We start from the raw sequence: 19,069 nt of genomic DNA, 5'->3' as shown, positions 1-19,069 counted from the left end.
GACGGGGCATGGAGACATCATCTAGTCAGGGAGGGCTTCCCTGAGGAAGGGGCATTTGGGCTGAGACCAGGACGCTGAGAGGGACTAGCCAGGACCAGGACCGGTGGGGAGGGAGGAGAGGGTGTCAGCCACAGGAGCAGCACGCGTGCGCCTCTGAGTTGGGAAGGAGTTTGGCAGATTTGTTAAAGGCCCAGAAAGGCGGTGTTTTCTCTTCCTTTTGCTGCTGCAATAAATGCCATGAACTTAGTGGCCCAGAGCGACACCAGTTCATTCTCTTACAGCTCGGGAGAGGTCCACAGTGCGTCCCCAGGGCTGTGACCCTTCTGGAGGCTCTAGTTTTCTTGCCTTTCCAGCTTCTGGGGAGACTGACGTTCCTTCACTCACGGCCCCTCCTCCGTTTCCAGAGCCGCCAGCTCAGCATCTTCTTTCCTCTCTGTCTCCCCCTCCCAGGGACCCTTCGGTCACAGTGGATAGTCTAGGATCATCCCCATCTCAAAATCCTCAATCACGTCTGCAAAGTTCCTTTTGAATGGAAACTAACATATTCACAGGTCCGGGGGACGAGGATGGCGACGTTCGGGGGCATGTTATTCACCTGGAGCCTGGATGCAAGGAGTTCTCTGCGCTCAACACGCGTTCCATTGCTCATCCCCAATCCGTCTCGTCCCTGCAGAGTTTCTGGATCAGTGGGGCTGGGGTGGGGCTGAGAAGCCACATTCTGACCGAGTTTCCAGGCGATGCTGATGCTGCTGGTCCAGGGAACACACTTTGGGAACCACTCCAGTAGGCTGAGCTACTCTTATCTTATTTGTGCAATTTCTTTAGAATAACAGAGTCAACAGTGAAAACGGAGCAAACATTTGGCCTGGATGCTCGCTAACGCGTCCTCCAGCCATAGCAGGCGCCCTGACTCCAGGATTTTATTACAAAGCACAAAGTGAGCAGTGCATTGCCAGGTGTGGGGACAGCAAAGTGTCATAGTCAAGAGCACTGACAAACGGACGTGCCTTAGAATTCCAGTTCCACCGCTCATGGGCTGTGTGACCTTGAAGAAGTTACCGTCCCTCTCTGAATCTCTTTCTATTGAATGGGTACAATGACAATCTCTAAACCAGATGAAAACACTGAGCCCAGAGTTTGGTACAGACTAAATCCTGCATGAATGGTGGCGGCTGTTGGACATTCACAGACAGCGGGCATGATCAAGACAACACCAAAGCTACAGAGGACGGCCCAGACCTGGGGCAGAGTCTACCCATGTGCCAGCCGTTCCCTCTCCCAAGACATGAGGACGCTCTGACTGCGAGGACCCAGCACCATAGGGGTCAAGCCTGGGCGTCCCGGAGCTCTGCCCGTTGGCTGGGACGGGCCTGCCCCCTGGTGGCCAATTGACACCAAGGCACAGGTGACCACGGTTTCAGGTTCAGGTTCCTCTGTCTTGGGCGCTAACTCTGGGGAGCAGATGTGAAAATCATCCAAAACCACACTTTCCCCCCAGCCATTTTTTCTTTGTTCTCGGGAAACATCTGGAGGCTTGTGGTGAACTTGGTGTGCCGATGCCCGGAGAATTCATGCCTGAATTTGAAGGCCAAGCCTTATCGGTCCCTAAGCCCCAGTGGGGCTCACTTTGAGGTCCCAGCTCTGGCCAGACATTCGCTTGCCGGGCACCTCACTTCATGCCCGGGCCTCGGGTTCTTCATCTGAGAAACGAGAGGACTCTGAGCTCCCTGGGGAGGTTGGGGTGGAACCCTAGGTTCCCCAGTTGCTCCTGGATCCGGCTGGTGTGCTGGGGTGGTTGTTTCCTGGCCTTGAGCTCCCTCAGCCGCTGGTGCAGGTGGAGCTCGGAACCCGGGTCCCTAACTCGTAGCTGGGGGTCTTCCCACCTCATGCCCCCTGGGGGAGTGGGAGAAAGGCCTCCTTCTCTGTCTGGTAGGAAACCCAAATGAAGGCGAAATTGCCCGGGATCTTTCTCCACAAGACACGAGCCCCACAGCCTCCAGGGCCAGATGGGGGATGAGGCAAGGGGTGCAGGCGGGGACCAGGGACACCTGGAAGGCACAGGACCCCAGTTCAGGAACAGCTGCCTCTCAGTTCATGCCGAGTGATGCCCTTTGAGGATGTAGGTTCAGTGTTGCTAGACCTTTCTTTATTCCCCTGAGGGATGTTGGAGAGTAAATTGTGATATAAAATCTGATTTTGACACTCCGGCCACAAATTTTATTTTTTAAAACATTGTCTCAAAACATGTCTGTGGGACACATTTGGCTTTGGGGACGCCACCCTGTGGCCTCTGAGACGGGGAAACAGTCTAGCATGGCATTCTGGCCTGACCCAGAACGGCCCTGATGAATCAGAAGAGAAACTGCCATCCTTCGCTCTTCCTGCCCTGAGACTGACCTTGGTTAGGGACCCGGCTCTGAAACTTGCTGGGGCTGGAATCCCCCTCATACCCCAACAACTCCGCACCACCAGGCATAAAATCCCGAGTCCGTGAAGGCATTTGCAAACAGTCATTGACTGAGTATGTATGTGATTTTCCGTGAATAGAATTATATCACATATGCTGTTCTGTACTTTTTTCTTTCACTCAAAGATGTAATGGTCTGAATCCTAACATGGCCCACCGACTTCCTACTTTTTTTTTTTATACCTGCTCCTTTCTCGTTCCTCCCAATCTCAGGAAGTCAAGTTCAAGCTCTAGAAGGCCCCCCGACTCCTCTCTTACCCTCACACTTCACCTTCACTCTAAGAGCGAGTCCTGCCGATTCCACCTCCAGGATATCCCCAAAGCTGTCCCCACGGCCACTCCAGCACAAGCCAGGATGCTCCACTGGGAGCAGCCAAGGGTCTCCCAGCTGGCATCTCTGCTTCCTTGTTAGCTCCCCCACAGAACATAATCCAACAGCAACCGGAGGGGCTGGAAAACACACATCCAGTCATGTCACAGCCACACTCGCAAGCTTCCAGTGATGCCCTGGGAGGCCCCTGCCCTGGTGTCACCTCCCACCTCCCCAGCCTCATCTCCCGCCTCCCCCTGGTTCAAGATGACACAGTCCTCACCTCCCTTCCCTGGACCCTGCGCGGCAGCCAATTCTGGGCCCACAGGGCCCCCTGGCGGCCACGCAAGCAAGATAGTCTGGACAGTCAGACAAGGGATGAGGCCTGGAGGACGGTAGGAGAGCAAGGAGAGGATACCGGACTTGGAAAAGGCCTTGGCAGAGCCAAAGCTTAGGAGAAGACCAACAGTGTCGCTGTGAGAGAGGAAGATCTCATGGAGGCCCAGCCGGGGTGGCGCCCGCTCGCTGGGTTGTGGAAATGAGGCTGGAACCAGAGATCGGTTGGCATCAGGATGGGCCTGGAGCTCGTCTCCAGGGCCTCGCATCAGACCCACATCCATGTCTGTGCAGGAGAGGACGCTGGGCTGGTGTCTGGCTCAGTTATCAATGAACGTCCTGGGACCTGACCGAGTCACCTCCTTCCCCGAGAACGTCTCTTCCATCGGCAGAGACCTGGCGTGAGGGGCACCTGGAAAGAAATACGGCGTCAAAACACAACACAGGGTGTTCAGTGACTCTAACAGGAAAGGGGGGAGTGGAGTTTTAGGGGCCAAGATGGGCCTGAGGATGACCTTGCAGTGTCCCAGCCCATGCCATGTGTCCACTTTTCCAAGGTGTGAAGAACCATGTCCCGGGAACAAGGGCGGGAAGAGTTCCAAGGTCGCCTCGATAATCGTGCACAGTGAGAAGGAGGGGAGCTGGGGTGGACCCAGTTACAGAGACTCGGGACGTGTGCTGTCCACTCGGAAGTTCAGGGGACGTCCTTCATTTCACTTTTCAAGGCCTCTGTGGCTTTTGTTAACTTGTTTTGGGCGGCGTTCCGGGAGGCAGTGTACGTGCCAAGCATAAACTGCAATTGTGACATGTCTGAGCAGACAACCAGCTCAGACGACTCCGGCTGGGTCTGCGGCCTGGGCTGGAGCCAGGGGCTGGAGCCCAGTCTCCTGGGTCTCACCATGGAGAGGCCTCCGGGCACTCCCCCTCCACCCCAGACCCCACATTCTCTGCCTAGTGTACCCCATCTTACAGGAAACACACTTAGGGTTCATCTGAATCCTGTATTTCTCTACACTCTGCCTATTTTTAGGTGTGTTGCTGACCCCACAATTCATCCTAAGAATTTTTCTGGCAAAGAAGCCATACAAATGGCCAACAGGTACATGAAAAGGTGTTCATCATCACCAACCATCAGGGAAATGCAAAGCAAACCCGCAGTGAGATATCACCTCACACCTGTTAGATGCCCATCATCAAAAAGACAAGAAATAACAAGTGTTGGCGAGGATACGGAGAAAAGGGAACACCTGCACCCTGTTGGTGGGGATGTAAATTGGCGTAGCCACTATGAAAAAATGGATGGAGCTTCCTCAAAAGATTAAAACTAGAACTACCATAGGATCCAGCTATCCCACTTCTGGGTATATATACGAAGGAAATGAAATCACTAACTTGAAAAGATATCTTCACCCCTATGCTCATATCTGCACCACATGTCCATATCTGCACCTCCATGTTCAGATCTGCACCCCCATGTTCAGATCTGCACCCCCATGTTCACTGCAGCATTACTGACAACAGCCAAGACATAGAAACAACTAAACATTCTTTGATGGATGAGTGGATAAAGAAAATGTGGCACATATACACAATGGAATATTATTCAGCCATAAAAAGAAGGCAATTCTGCCATTTGTGCCAACATGGATGAAACTGGAGGGCATTATGCTAACTGAACTTGGCTAGACGGAGAAAGACGAATACTGTATGATCTCACTCTATGTGGAATCTGAAAAAACTGAGCTCACAGATTCAGAGAACAGCTTGGTGGTTGCTAGAGGCAGAGGTGGGAGGATGGGGAAATGGAGGAAGGTGGGCAAAGGGCGCACACTATTTGTTATGAGATAAATAATTCATGAGGATGTGACGTACAGCATGGTGACTTCAGTTAATTACTGTAGCGTATATTTGAAAGTTGCTAAGAGAGTAAATCTTAAAAGTTCTCATCACAAGAAAAAAGGTGATGGATGTTAACTAAACATTATGGCGATCGTTTTGCCATACACAGATGTAGCGAATCATCAAGTTCTACACCTAAAACCAATACAGTGTCATATGTCAATTATGTCTTAATAAAACTGGAAAACATTATTCTTGGAAAATATGCCAAAATAAAAGGGGGTGGAGCCAGCCTGGTGGTGTAGTGGTGAGGTTTGCGCATTCCACTTTGGCAGGTTTGCCGATTCAGAATCCAGGTGTGGACCTGCACACTACTCATCAAGCCATGCTTTGGCTGCACCCCACGTACAAAATAGAGGAAGACTGGCACAGATGTTAGCTCAGGGACAATCTTCCTCACCAAAAAAAAGAAGAAAGAAAGAAAGAAAAGAAAGAAAAGAAAAGAAAAGGGGCAAGCTTTTACAATGGAAGAGACAAAAACAAATATTTGCCGTTAGGATTGATTTAGCTGTATAAACTCAGACCACCAACGGAGAAGGGGTAGGGAGGATGCAGCTGTGTTGCTGGGGCCAATCCTCACCAGTCAGACCATCCCAGGTGTGCTGGGATGGCGTGTACAGGATTCCAGAACAATATAAGGGGAAAAGAATCCTTGCCTAACTTCTCACCACTAGAGAAAACCATTGCTTTTATTTTGGGTAAACTTTCTTCTTAGATCAGCAGTTCTCAAATTTTTGGTCTCAGGACTCCTTCATAGACTTAAAATTTATCAAAGATCCCAGAGAGCTTGTGTTTATGTGGGTTATATCTATCAAAATTTACCATATTAATTAATCATATTAATTAAAGTGAAAAAATGTTAAACACATTTATTTTTGAAATTGAGCTCATAATAGTTTACAAAAATGTGAGATTTCAATTGTACATTATTTCTTGACTTTCACCACATAGGTGGTTGCCTTCACCCCCTATAGCCCCCCACCCCCTCTTCCTCTGGTGACCACTGAACTGTTTTCTTTGTCCATGTGTTTGTTTATATTTCACACGAGTGAAATCATCTGGTGTTTGTCTTTCTCAGTCTTGGCTTATTTTGCTTAGCATCATTCCCTCCAGAGCCTTCCATGTTATTGCACACTGGGTGAATTCATCTTTTTCATGACCGAGTAGTATTCCATTGTATATATATACACCACATCTTCTTTATCCAATCATTGGTCAATGGGCACTTGGGTTGTTTCCATGTCTTGGCTATTGTGAATAGTGCTGCTATGAACATAGGGGTGCATATGTTACTTTGGATTGTTGATTTCAAGTTGTTTGGGTAGATACCCAGGAGTGGGATAGCTGGGTCATATGGTATTTCTATTTTTAGTGTTTTGAGGAATCTCCATACTGTTTTCCATAGTGGCTGCAGCAGTTTGCATTCCCACCAGCAGTGTGTGAGGGTTCCCTTCTCTCCACACCCTCTCCAACATTTGCTATTTTTAGTCTTAGTGATTATAGCCATTTTAACAGGTGTAAGGTGGTATCTTAGTGTAGTTTTGATTTGCATTTCCCTGATGGTTAGTGATGTTGAATATCTTTTCATGTGTTTATTGGCCATCTGTATATCCTTTCTGGAAAAACGTCTGTTCATCTCCTCTGCCCATTGTTTGATCAGGTTGTTTGTTTTTTTTATTGTTCATTTGTGTGAGTTCCTTATATATTGTGGAGATTGACCCCTTGTCAGATATATGATTTGCAAATATTTTTTCCCATTTGGTGGGTTGTCTCTTTGTTTTGATTCTAGTTTCTTTTGCCTTCCAGAAGCTCTTGAATCTGATGAACTCCCACTTGTTTATTTTTTCTTTTGTTTCTCTTGTCTTAAAAACTTATTTATTAATTCAATTAGGGCTGGTCCCACGGCTGAGTGGTTAAGTTCGAGCGCTCCACTTCAGTGGCCCAGGGTTTCACCCGTTCGGATCCTGGGCACAGACACGACACTGCTCATGAAGCCATGCTGAGGTGGCGTCCTACATAGGACAGCCAGAGACACTCACAACTAGAATATACAACTATGTCCTGGGGGTCTTTGGGGAGAAGAAGAAAAGAAAAAGAAGATTGGCAACAGATGTTAGCTCAGGTGCCAGTCTTTAAAAAAAAAAAAAGAAGTCCATGCTTAAAAAAAAGTTCAATTATATATAACACCACCAAACCCATTACATATGCATATAAATAACATTTTTTCAAACTATATTTATCAAAAGTAGTTATGTTTTCCAAAATCTAAAAAAATTTAGTATGAAGTGTGGCATTTAAAAAAACATAACAGCTTTATCGGAATATGGGTTCCATACTATACAATTCAACCATTGAAAGACAGTTCAGTGGTTTTAGTATATTCACAGAGTTGTGCATCCGTCACCACAATCAATTCTAGAACATTTTCGTTGCCCCCAAAGGAAGCTCTGTGCCCACTAACAGTCATCTCCCATTTCCTCCCCAAACTGCCAGCTCCTGACCACCGATCGAATTTCCATCTTTGCGGATTTGCCCGTTCGGGGTACTTCACATCCACGGAATCATACAAGAGGGGACCTTTGGTCAGGCACTTTTTTTTTTTTAATTGAGGGAAAATTCACATCACATAAAATTAACTATTAACCATAAATGAACTATTAACCATTTTCACCAATGCCGCTGTGGCGCTGTTTTCAATTTTAGAATCTCTTTAATATCTTCCTTAATAGCAGACAGGAGCTTTGTGGGGACCGTCTTCCTGAAGCACCTGCGGCCCTGAGGCGACGAGCAGAAGTGACAGCAGAAATCAAGTCTGTGCCATGTGGCTGGTGCGAAGCTCTGGGTCTCCATTCCCCAGGAGCTGGGGCCCCTGTGTGAATGCGACGGCTGTCCCAGGACACAGTGATAAGCAGGCTGGCCCTCAGGCTGGAGCCTGGAGATGGTCCGAGGGGCCGCGCTGCTGGATTGGGGGCCAGAGAATAGAGCTGGGACCCCCGAGGGCTGAGAACTGTCACCTTAAACCAGGAGTGTTGGGGAGCTATGGGGGCGCTGCTGGAACCAGGAGATACGGCTCTACTCACCAGCGTTGCTGCTGCCTTCGGAGCAGGAGATGGTGGTCATTCATCTGTCCGGGAGGCCTGGATGCTGAAGGAAATGAGTCAGGTGCACTGAGCTCAGGACCCTGAGAGGAGGGAAACATGTAGAGAAAGGTGGGTTCAGGGCCAAGGCCCCAGGGGAGCCTGGAAAGGAGGCAGAGAGGGCATCACCCCTGTTCACACACCACCTTTGCTGGCCCTTACCTGGGTAATGTACCAATTCAGGGAAACACTTTGCCTTTCCCTCGTGTAGGATCTTCTAGCCAGACTCAGGCCAAGGTAAGGCGCACAGAGAAGCGGGGGTGTGGGTGGAGGCCAGGTCTTGGTGGAGACGCCCCCAGAGCTCTGCTTCCTGAGACGGCAGCACTGGTGCTGGGCTCCAAGCATCCGAGAATGAAGGAGGGTCTGTGGCCTGGACCCGAGAATTCTTAGGCTCTAAGCCCTTGAGGCTTGCTGCCCAGCAGAGCGTGCGGGCGTCCTGGCCCAGGCAGAAGGGTGTGAGGGAGATGTGTTCTCTGAGGCCAGGTCTTCAGGGACACAGAGCTGTCGTCAGTGTGCACCTGACCTTCTAGTGATTTCCCGTCCGGGCACACCCAGCCCCCTGTCCCCTCACACCCCTGGGGAGGGTCCCCCTTGCTCTCCTCAAGTACCAGACTCTGCAGGAGGCCTGAGATGGGGATGAAATGACGGTGCCCCTCGGCCGAAGGCCCTGCCTTTCCACCTGAGCTCCTTCAGAGCTGCCCCAAAAGAATTCTGGAAAGTGGTGGTTCTCCCACGAGGACACAGAGCCTTGCTGGGAACGCAGAGCAGCCAGGCCTGGACTCTTCCAAGACCTTGCTCAGCGTTCTGCATCCACTTAATCCTGAAGCAGATTTGAGGTTTAGAGGCCATTTCAGGCATGCCTTATTGGATCAGAAATGCTCTGTCACAGGACATCACAGCTGTCCATCCAGGGAAGCCCCGCACTGGGGACAAGAGTGGTGGACTGGGGTTCAGCAGGCCTGGGTTCTGTCTTGATCGGCCACTTTTTAAGTCTGTGGCTCTTGTGCCAATAGTTTGTCCTTCGTGGCCTCTGTGTCTGAATAATCACAGGACAGCATCAAAGTTCGCGGCAGCCTTGCTTGACTCTGGCTGGAAAATCCTACTCGGGAAAGGCCAGGTGTTTCCCCGAATTGGCAGGCGCTAGACTTTCAGCCCCGGCATCGTTGGTTTGAAAGTTCAGTCCCTTTCAACTCTGGGCTTACTAGATTGGTCATAGAAAAATGTATTTTCCTCTCTCCATCCTCTACTCTCTCATCTGTCCACACCCCAGACTGGACCTGACCTCGCTGAGTCCCAGGCTCTTTTTTTTTTTGGAGGAAGATTAGCCCTGAGCTAACTGCTGCCAATCCTCCTCTTTTTGCTGAGGAAGACTGGCCTTGAGCTAACATCCGTGCCCATCTTCCTCTACTTTATATGTGGGACACCTACCACAGCATGGCTTGACAAGTGGTGCCATGTCTACACCCAGCACCCGGGCTGGTGAACCCCGGGCCGCCAGAGCCGAACGTGCGCACTTAACCGCTGCACCACCAGGCCGGCCCCTCCCAGGCTCTTTTTAAATGTATGTGTCCTCTTTTTCTTCCCTCAAGGAAGGTTGTTAAATTCTCTCTCTTTATCTCTTGAATTCACTGTAGGTTGGCTCTTGCTTTTCCAAAATGAGGATGCCTTTATTTTCATCACTGGTCAAGGAGAAAGAATGATAGTAGGAAATGTTCAATAAAATACAGAAAAGTTGGGCGGATTTATAACTCAAAGTCCCACCACATTACCGTAACCATTTCTCTCACTTTAATGATCATCTTCTGGACGTCTTGGCACGCAGATCCAAGATGTCCACAAACACAAATGACAGCATTCCGTGAGGACGGGGCCCATGTGACTTTCACTCCTTATTCTCTGCCTAGGCCAGCAAAAAGTCTTGGGATAGGAGAATACGGGACCACTGGGTAAAAGCCATCATTCGGAGATGATGTTAAAGCTGCACTTGAGGGGCTGGCCCGGTGGCGCAGCGGTTAAGTTCGCACGTTCCGCTTCTCTGCGGCCCAGGGTTCGCTGGTTCGGATCCCAGGTGCAGACACGGCACTCCTTGGCAGCCATGCTGTGGTAGGCGTCCCACGTATAAACTAGAGGAAGATGGGCACGGATGTTAGCTCAGAGCCAGGCTTCCTCAGCAAAAAGAGGAGGACTGGCAGTAGTTAGCTCAGGGCTAATCTTCCTCAAAAACAAAACGAAACAAAACAAACAAACAAAAAAGCTGCACTTGAGACCCTGAGGGCCCTGCACCCACCCCCTCCCCACAGGACCCTCGCTGAGCCCTGCGTGACTCCCAGGTGCAAGAATCCCCTGAGGGATGGAAACCTGCTGTGACCTCAGGGCAGGGGAAGGGGTCAGGGGGCCCTCCCTCCCCACAGCCCCTCCCTCACTCCCAAGCGCCCCTGGGCCCACTTCTGGAAAGATCAGACCTCGTGGGTTCCGGGACACCTTCTCCGCAGTAGTCCTGCAGGCTCACATTCCCCATCTCCCAGAGATGCTTAAAGGGGGAAAATGTGTGAAGAAAAGGGTTGAAGACGTCCCAGAGGAAGTGACACCAGCAAGGAACGTCACATTAATGGAACTCCAGGCGATATTTCATGACATTGCAAGCACAAAGGATCAGATGTGGGAAGCCCGTCCACAAACATAGAAAGGAGTTTGACAGTTCGTCAAAGCACGGAGGCATGCTGGCTCCCTGTCTCAGTCATGCCCGGAGAGGAAGGCAATCGCTGCTCAAACTACTAAGTTTTTAACAAAAAAATAAAGCACTTGAATTCTCAATGTTTTAAATTACGGTGTATTAAATAAATATTAGTTTCACTGTTTCTTCATTTCCCAATGCGTGTATAACCACAGTAAGAGAGCTCTTACTTATTTAACGGTCGGTCACAGGATGATCCTAACCTTTAACTGGGTTATTCAGAGTGCCGTGCAGTTTCGGCTTGCACAGTGCTGTCTACCATCCTGAACCACTGTGGTCTAGGGACGGGTCGGCCTGCGTTGAGTTTATTTTTCAGCTTCATGTTTTTTGTCGGCCTCAATAGCACGTAAGGTCTGCGCATGAGAGAACCTGGGAGCAGGACTGTGTTGTATTCACTGGATGTTTCCCTGTCACCCAGAGTGGCAGTCCACACACCTCGGCACCCGGCAAATACTTTTTTCTTTTTAATTGGAGAACAATCTCCAAATATAATTGCGTATATTTAAAGTGTGCAAGGTGATGATTTGATATATGTACACGTTGGGGACTGATTACCAAATCAAGATAATTAACACATCATCACCTCACATGCTTAACCGTTTTTGTGTGGTGAGAATGCTTAAAATCTACTCTCAGCAACTTTCAACTTTACAATACCTTTTTGTGTGTGTGAGGAAGATTGGCCCTGAGCTAACATCTGTGCCAATCTTCCTCTATTTTGCATGTGGGGCTCGACCACAGCATGGCTTGATGAGTGGTGTGTACGTCTGTGCCCAGGATCCGAACCTTCTAACCCTGGGCCACCGAAGTGGTGCACGTAAACTTAAACTATGCCACCGGGCCAGGCCTACAATGGCACTTGTTAACCGTAGTCACCGTGCCATACATTAGATCCTCAAAAAGACATCCGCAGCCCCATGTCACTGCAGCGTTACTCACGACAGCCAAGACATGGAAACAACTAAGTGTCCTTTGATGGATGAATGGATAAAGAACATGTGGTATATATACACAATGGCATATTATTCGGCCATAAAAAAGGGAAGGAAATCCTGCCAATTACAACAACATGGATGAATCTGGAGGGCATGATGCTAACTGAAAGAAGCCAGACAGACAAAGATGAATACTATATGGTATCATTTATATGCGGAATCTAAAAAAAACTGATTTCACAGAAACGGACAGTAGAATGGTGGTTGCCAGGGGCTGGGGGGAGGGGAAACGGGGTGATGCAGGTCAAAGGGTACAAGTTCTCAGTTCTAAGAAGAAGAAGTAAATGAATCAAGGAGAGAAGTGTGAGGGGGCCGTGTCAGGTACTGGGGATTGGGGAGCGTCCGGTGGGCTGGAGACTTCCCGGCAAACGGGCGCGCAGTCTCCACCCCCAGGCTCCTGGCAGTCCTCAGCGCTGGACGTTAGAGGATTTTTCCCACAAGGGGGAGGGTCAGTGCCCCAAAGATCACTGCGGGGTCCCTGTGCTCCTCCTTCATTCTGCTGGAAAGTGGCGGACAGCCTGATGGGCCCTGGTTTCACTTTCATGTACCACGGCCTTCCTACGGCTCACAGGAGGAGATTGGGGGTCCCTTGGATGACAGGGGCACAGTGCCAGACCTCATTCTTGCTCATTTCCTCCTGAAAAGCACAATTCTTAAAGTCCAAAGAGGCTGTGATGAGGGAAGAGGCTGAACTGCAAAATTCCCAAAGGGCATCCACTTCCGCGGCTTAAATGCCCAGGCTGTACCACGTATTTGCTGCATCAGCGTGGGCGGGTCCCTCTCCCCAGCCCAGCCCTGGCTTCACCAGCATACAAAATGAGGAAACTAGCAGCAAACTTTGGATTTTCTGTGAAGGTTATTGGAGTCAGTGGATGAAAGTTGCTTGCCCGATGGTGTTCAATAAACAGAGGTGTTTACGGTTTTCCTTGTTAATGATTTCCCTCTACTTCAGCTCATTAATAAAGGTGATTGCCTGGGAATTAAAGAGTCTATTGAGTACAATCCAGTTTAACCCACTTTTACGCAAAGGCCATTTATATGGAGGGTAGAAATGTGGCGAAAGGAAACTTCTGGAGAGATACCAAGATGGAGAACATCCTTCAAAGAGTCCTGGCCCTGGTGGCCAGTGGTAGATAAGAATTGCTTGGGCATCACCTTAAGTGGGGGAAGAGAAAGGCATGGAGAATTCTTTGCAGGTGGACATCCTTGCTTTCTTTGTGTCCTGAAACTTCAAAAGAGTCCACGTGTGATCCAGCCCAGGGTAGGAGTTGTCCCTGAACGTGGCAGATCCTTAAATACTAAATATAGCTTCTGAGTTTTGTGGGGGGAAGGTGTTGGTGTCCGTGCACCACGCTTAATAGGAAGAGAAAAACAAAATTTTACTTCTAGGCCTCATGGTGTGTCTTTGATCAGAATTTCTGTGTCGAAGGAGCTTGGGGGCGGGAGGGGGTTTTTTGAAGCTGCATTTCTCTCTAAGTTTGAGGAAATGTTCATTATCAACATATTCTTGGAAAAGGGCCAATGGGATTATGGTTAGGCTCCCAAGGCCCCTGGAAAATGGCTGGGGCTAACTGCTGTCTGGGAAGTGTCCTCTGCGGGAAGAACACTGACCCTAAAAGAAAATGTCCCCCAGTAGCAGCTGCCACGGTGATGACAGGGCTACCTGCAACTGACCCAGGTTTATTTCTCTCCCTGGCTCCAAGATCCCCGAGTCCACAGCATCCCCCCTCAGTGGCTTTCAGACTTGGAGATGTCTGACTTCCCAGGGCTGGCGCCTCTCCCTCCGCTCATATTCTTGGATTTGGTCTTCTCAAGCCACTTTGCTGAGCTGATCCCATCTTTCTGGGGGGAAACACCCTTTTCCTTCTGGGAGGGATGGAAGACACTCTCTCTCCCTGCCCTGAAGGATGACACTGTCTCCACTTCAGCCCCTCCCCTTTTCATTTCTAAACTCCACCCGGAGAAAAGTCTTGCAATCTCCCTCCTCCCCAAGGAAAAAACTCCACACAGCCATGCCCCACATAACGATGTTTCGTCAACGACAGACCGCATCTACGACGGTGGTCCCATAAGATTAGTACCACACAACCTAGGTGTGCCGCAGGCTGTGCCATCCAGCTCTGCGTAAGTTCACTCCATGATGCTCGCACGACGACAACATTATCTTATGACGGATTTCTCAGAACTGAATACAAGAAGACGTTTATTTTATTTTCTTTGGGGATGACACCACTGTCTTCGTGGAGCTGTTTTCACTCTGGAACATTTTGATGATTTTGATGTGGCCGACAGTCCCCAACAATGATGCTTTCAGGTTTTGTTCTGTCTATCTAATGTCGGAAGTGGATTAAACCCTCCCGTTTCACACTCAGGGCTGTGACTGTCCCACATCAGTGAAACAGTGGTGTCTGTGGAGTGAACCCATCAAAGTCCCTGACACCCCCCTCCCCCTCGTCCTTAATTCTTTCTCTTTTCTGAACGGATCTCTGATTCAATCAATTCATCTGGAGAAAGGCGAAGACCCAATCAGGATTAACTGGATGGAGATTCAGGGATCTAATCAGGTGTCGCTTTCCAATTGGAGGTTAGTAGTTGCAAAGGGGAAGATGTGATCAGAAAGGTGTATATAAGTCTCAGGCACCGAAGAAGAGATGCAGAATCCTCACACCCTGGGGTCTCCAGCAGGTCTGAGATCTGAGCGCCCAGCACTCGCTGTCAGAGCTGGTAAGTTACCGACCTCAGCTGAGGGCTCCCCCATCTGACCTAGGCTGCCAGTCTCCATAGCGACCAGCAGCCCAAGACAGCGCAGAAAGTTTTCCTTTTTCTTTCTTTTCCTCTAAATGGCTTTGGTTTTGCCTCTAGAGGCATTCTTGCCTTAATCCCAAACACTTTGATTTGTGCTTTGGTTTAGATCATTTTTAAATGTCTTAACCGAGAAGATTTTTTTTTAAAGAAAAACATCTAACTGGAGGTTTATTTCTTGACATTTTAAATATTTAGTTTATGCACTTCGATTGTAGCTCACATAGTTCGTGGTTTTGTGATTTTACTAGTTAGGCTTCCTTATTAACTAAAAGCTTGAAAACATTTCATATGATATTTTTAGAGCGGCATCTCTTTGGCATGTGAACTATTTTTCCCCTGAACTCCTCCTCAAAGTGGTAATTCTAACACATGTAAAGAGATAATGCATAGAAATTGGTGTTTTCCGTTGCTAACTTCCAAATTCTAGATCCTACTGTTTGTTACACGGCTTTTACAATTTCTCATTCAAAATTTTTAAAGTGAAAACGAATGGCATTCATTTTAGGGGTATCTCCTTAATCTCTCCCAGCCGGGTTAACTGGGGACTGAGAATGTAGGCTGTGCTGGGCCATGTGATGCTCCCATTCCCATTGTTTTAGGGTCTTGAATAACGGTCTGAAAGTTTTCCCCCCAAAAGGTGGGGCTCAGCTTTCAGGCTCCTAGGCACCCACTTTACCGTGGGGCTGGGATTAAGTGAAGCCGTGGGTGGACATGGATGGGCTGGTGGTTGGCCTTTCACTTCCTTGGGACACTTGTCCTGGTGCCAGAGGGACAGAGCTATGGCTTTGTGGCCACTGAGCCCGGAGTGGAGTTGGGGTAAACTGAGGCTCTTCCACCATTGCCAGGGCAGGACCCTGAGTGGGTTCCTCTGAAGGGTGGGGGGACCCACGATGGGCTGCCTCACGCTTGGCCTGAGCAGGAAGCCTTGTTCCCTGGACGTTTCTGCAGGATTTCTTCTGGAGCAGATTCAGGATGAGTGTCCGGGTCCCACCCAGACTCCTGGAACTGGCAGGTCAGAGCCTGCTGAGGGACGAGGCCTCGGCCATCGCAGCTCTGGAGTTGCTGCCCCCCGAACTCTTCCCACCACTGTTCATGGAGGCCTTCAATGGGAGACACACAAAGACCCTGAAGGCGATGGTGCAGGCCTGGCCCTTTGCCCGTCTCCCTCTGGGGGGCCTGATGCAGACGCCTCACCAGGAGATCTTACAAGCCGCGCTTGATGGGCTCGATGTCCTGCTTGCCCAGAAGGTTCGCCCCAGGTAAGGCTGATCCAGGTAGCCTGGTAGGGTCCTGAGCCTCCCAGAAGAGGCAGCTGGCATCAGAGAGCACGGAAGGCCAGGGGGTGGACCAGAGGCTTCTGATGATGCCAGTCAAGAAGCTAGACGCCTTGGCCTTGCTGAGCTCACTTTGGGAATGCCTTCCGGAAGTGGAGGGCTGCTTAAGATGCAGGCCACCTGAAAGAGCATGCGCCCGCCTCCTCCCAGATACTTAAAGGTGCTGGAGGTGGAGACCAGGAAGGATGGAAGGGGAAGGGGGGGTGGGGAAATGTAAGGCAGAGGGAAGAGGGCAAGGGAGCAGCCGACGTCCAGGATGTGAAATAAAACACAAGTGGGGGTCTGATTGTCGCCTAAATTCTGCAACTCGTGGCCTCACTCTGCATTGAGCTTAAAGCATCTCAGCCAATCTCTGGTTTTTCCCCCCAGGAGGTGGAAACTGCAGGTGCTGGATTTACGGAACGGTGGTCAGAACTTCTGGAGCCTGTGGTCTGGAGCCGGGGTCCACATGTGCTCACCGATGGGACCAGGGGCTGAGGACAGTTCAAGGTCGAAGCAGCCCTTGGCTCCCTTGAAGGTGTTCGTAGACCTTTGCCTCAAGGAAACGACCCTGGATGAATTCCTCACCTACCTCATTACGTGGGTCAAGCAGAGAGAAGGTTGGCTACATCTGTGCTGTAAGAAGCTGAGGATTTTCGCCATGCCCATCCAAAATATTGAGAAGGTCTTGAATATGGTGCAGCTGGACTGCATCCAGCAGGTGGAAGTCAACTGCCCCTGGCAGCTGTCCACCCTGGGAGTGTTTGCTCCTTACCTGGGCCGGATGAGTAACGTGCAGAGACTCCTTCTCGCCCACATCCACGCGGCCGCCTCCGAGGAGGAGGAGCGGCAAGTCGCCCACTTCACCTCTCAGGTCCTCAGGCTGCACCACCTCCGGGGGCTCTATATAGACTCTCCTTCCTTCCTCGAAGGCTGCCTGGACCAGATGCTCAGGTGAGCGGTGGTGCCACTGGCAGGGTAACTGAACGTGACTCTAGAATGTCAAATGCATTGTCTCGTTTGCTGCTCTATCCTAAAGTGTGGTATCGCATACTCACCAAATAAAGGTAGAGGGACAAACTGTCAGAGAGGCTATGGAAAGGGCACGCTTGCAGCAATATATGGGGGAGCTCAGACCTAGCGAGGGTGGGTTTGTGAATTCTTCTTTAGGAAGTGGTGTCTAAGTTGAGATGACGTAGAAAAACAGATGAGGGCGGAGGGCATCGAAGAGCGGAAGCTGCATCAGACCCGAGCATTGCCAAAGGTAGGCTTTGTGTTCACAAGCTTTGTGAACACGAATGAGCCTGGCCCAGACTCCCCATCTGTAAAAGGTTGTTTTGTGCCCCAGGTAAGGTCAATAATATAGGGGAAATGCATGATTCTGGAGATGATGGAAAGGGAGCTGGAGCGAAAAGGATGATAAAAATGGCAGATGATTTGGTGATGACGCAGGGACGTGAGTGAACCCCTGCAGACTGGCGACCCCAGCCGATGTTGCGGGATTCTGCCCACATTTGTGTTTTGTGCATGGCTCCCACTGGCTTTGCCTGGCCAGGAGACAGGGGCGCCTAGAGCCCAAGCAGTGGCTTGAAGGAAGCTCAAGGTGAGAGCATTTTTGGTCTTGTGTCCCAGTATTAAAATTCAATGATGCCCACACTTGGTTGAGATGCTGGTGTCAGGTTCTCTTCTGAGCATGTTCTAGCACATTCCGTTATCTTCATTCATCCTCATAAGTGGAGTATGTTGTACTCAGCTTGACAGATGAGGAAAGGGAGCTTCAGAGATTTTGTGAACTTGACCCAGTCAGACAAGCAAAGGTGAAAGGACCCGGCCTAAAGTGAGACTGGGCACCCTGGTCATTGACCTTCATCAGACGGTCAGAGTGACCTTGGGCTTGGGCAAGTCGTCTCCCACCTTGAGGCCACCTGCCACCCCCATTCCCCAGACCTAACCGCTCAGTTTCTCCCCAGGTGCCTGAAGACCCCCTTGGAGACCCTCTCATTAACTAACTGCCATCTTACGGAATCAGACTTGACACACCTGTCCCACTGCCTGAACATCAGTCAGCTACAGAACCTGGATCTGAGTGGCATCAGCCTGACCTATTTGAGTCCTGAGCCCCTCCAAATCCTGCTGGAGAAAGTTGCAGCCACCCTCCAGAACCTGGACTTGGATCAGTGTGGGATCGCGGACTCCCATCTCGAGGCCATCCTGCCTGCCCTGAGCCACTGCTCCCAGCTCAGGACCTTCAGCATGTGTGGGAACCCCCTCTCCATGGCCGTCATGGGGAGGCTGCTGCGCCACACCGACGGGCTGCGCCGATTAAGGCTGGAGGTGTATCCTGCCCCTCTGGAGAGTTACAGCCCCTGGGGGGCTCTCCACCTGGGCAGACTTGCCTGGTTTAGGGCTGAGCTGATAGAGATTCTGAGGGACTTAGGACGGCCCAGGACTGTCTGGCTTAGCATGAGCCCCTGTCCTCACTGTGGCAACAAGACATCCCATGACTTGGAGCCCATTCTGTGGCCCTGTTATATGCCCGCCTAGTTGGGTGCATCCATCAAAAGCTTTCTTCTGGGCACCTGAAAACTGAAATCTAGGTACATTGTGAAGAGATCACAGACCCATAGTTTCAGACATCTGCTGCTCGACATGAATGGAACAAGAAAAGGTGGTCCAGGCGGGGTGCGGGATGCAGGGGGTCAAAGTTGACTCAGAGAATTGACGGAATCCTCCGGGACATGTGTCCCATAGAGTCAGAAGTATGAATCTGAATTTCTGGAGGGGGATTCGGGCCTGAGACGTACATGTGGGAATTCCTGCTGGGTGGATAGTTGTAAAGAAGCAGCCAGAGCTAAAGAGAACCTCAATGTAAACCGTCTGGTGTCCTCTATGATTTATGAATCTGTTTTCCCAGTTTACACCTCAGGAATCTCCAGTTACTGATGGAAAAAAAAAGAAGGCACTGAGTTGTCTATGATCAGAAACTCTCGCTGCTGGGAGAGGTTCCGCTCCAGGAACTCAGAACATTTTTATCATTCCTTCCAGTTCTTTCCTCTCCCTGGGGCATCTCTTA

General features: G+C 50.1%; 1 protein-coding gene across 1 annotated transcript; it reads left to right on the top strand.

The window, feature by feature from the left end:
- Positions 1–15,640: 15,640 nt before the first annotated feature.
- LOC103540595 (melanoma antigen preferentially expressed in tumors-like) lies at positions 15,641–18,540 on the top strand. The gene is made up of 3 exons (XM_008507210.2): positions 15,641–15,942; positions 16,387–16,950; positions 17,967–18,540. The coding sequence occupies exons 1-3, from the start codon at positions 15,656–15,658 to the stop codon at positions 18,538–18,540; spliced, it is 1,425 nt and encodes a 474-aa protein (XP_008505432.2). The 5' UTR covers positions 15,641–15,655.
- Positions 18,541–19,069: the final 529 nt, after the last annotated feature.

The sequence above is a fragment of the Equus przewalskii genome, chromosome 2 (assembly GCF_037783145.1).
Source record: "Equus przewalskii isolate Varuska chromosome 2, EquPr2, whole genome shotgun sequence".
Lineage (NCBI taxonomy): Eukaryota > Metazoa > Chordata > Mammalia > Perissodactyla > Equidae > Equus > Equus przewalskii.
This window is presented reverse-complemented; position numbering and strand designations above follow the sequence as displayed.

Bases quoted from the DNA above. Each gene is read 5' to 3' on its own strand.
- LOC103540595 (XM_008507210.2), top strand. From the start codon at position 15,656: ATGAGTGTCCGGGTCCCACCCAGACTCCTGGAACTGGCAGGTCAGAGC. The intron at 15,943-16,386 runs GTAAGGCTGATC...TTTTCCCCCCAG, and splicing joins GCCCAGAAGGTTCGCCCCAG to GAGGTGGAAACTGCAGGTGC. The intron at 16,951-17,966 runs GTGAGCGGTGGT...GTTTCTCCCCAG, and splicing joins TGCCTGGACCAGATGCTCAG to GTGCCTGAAGACCCCCTTGG.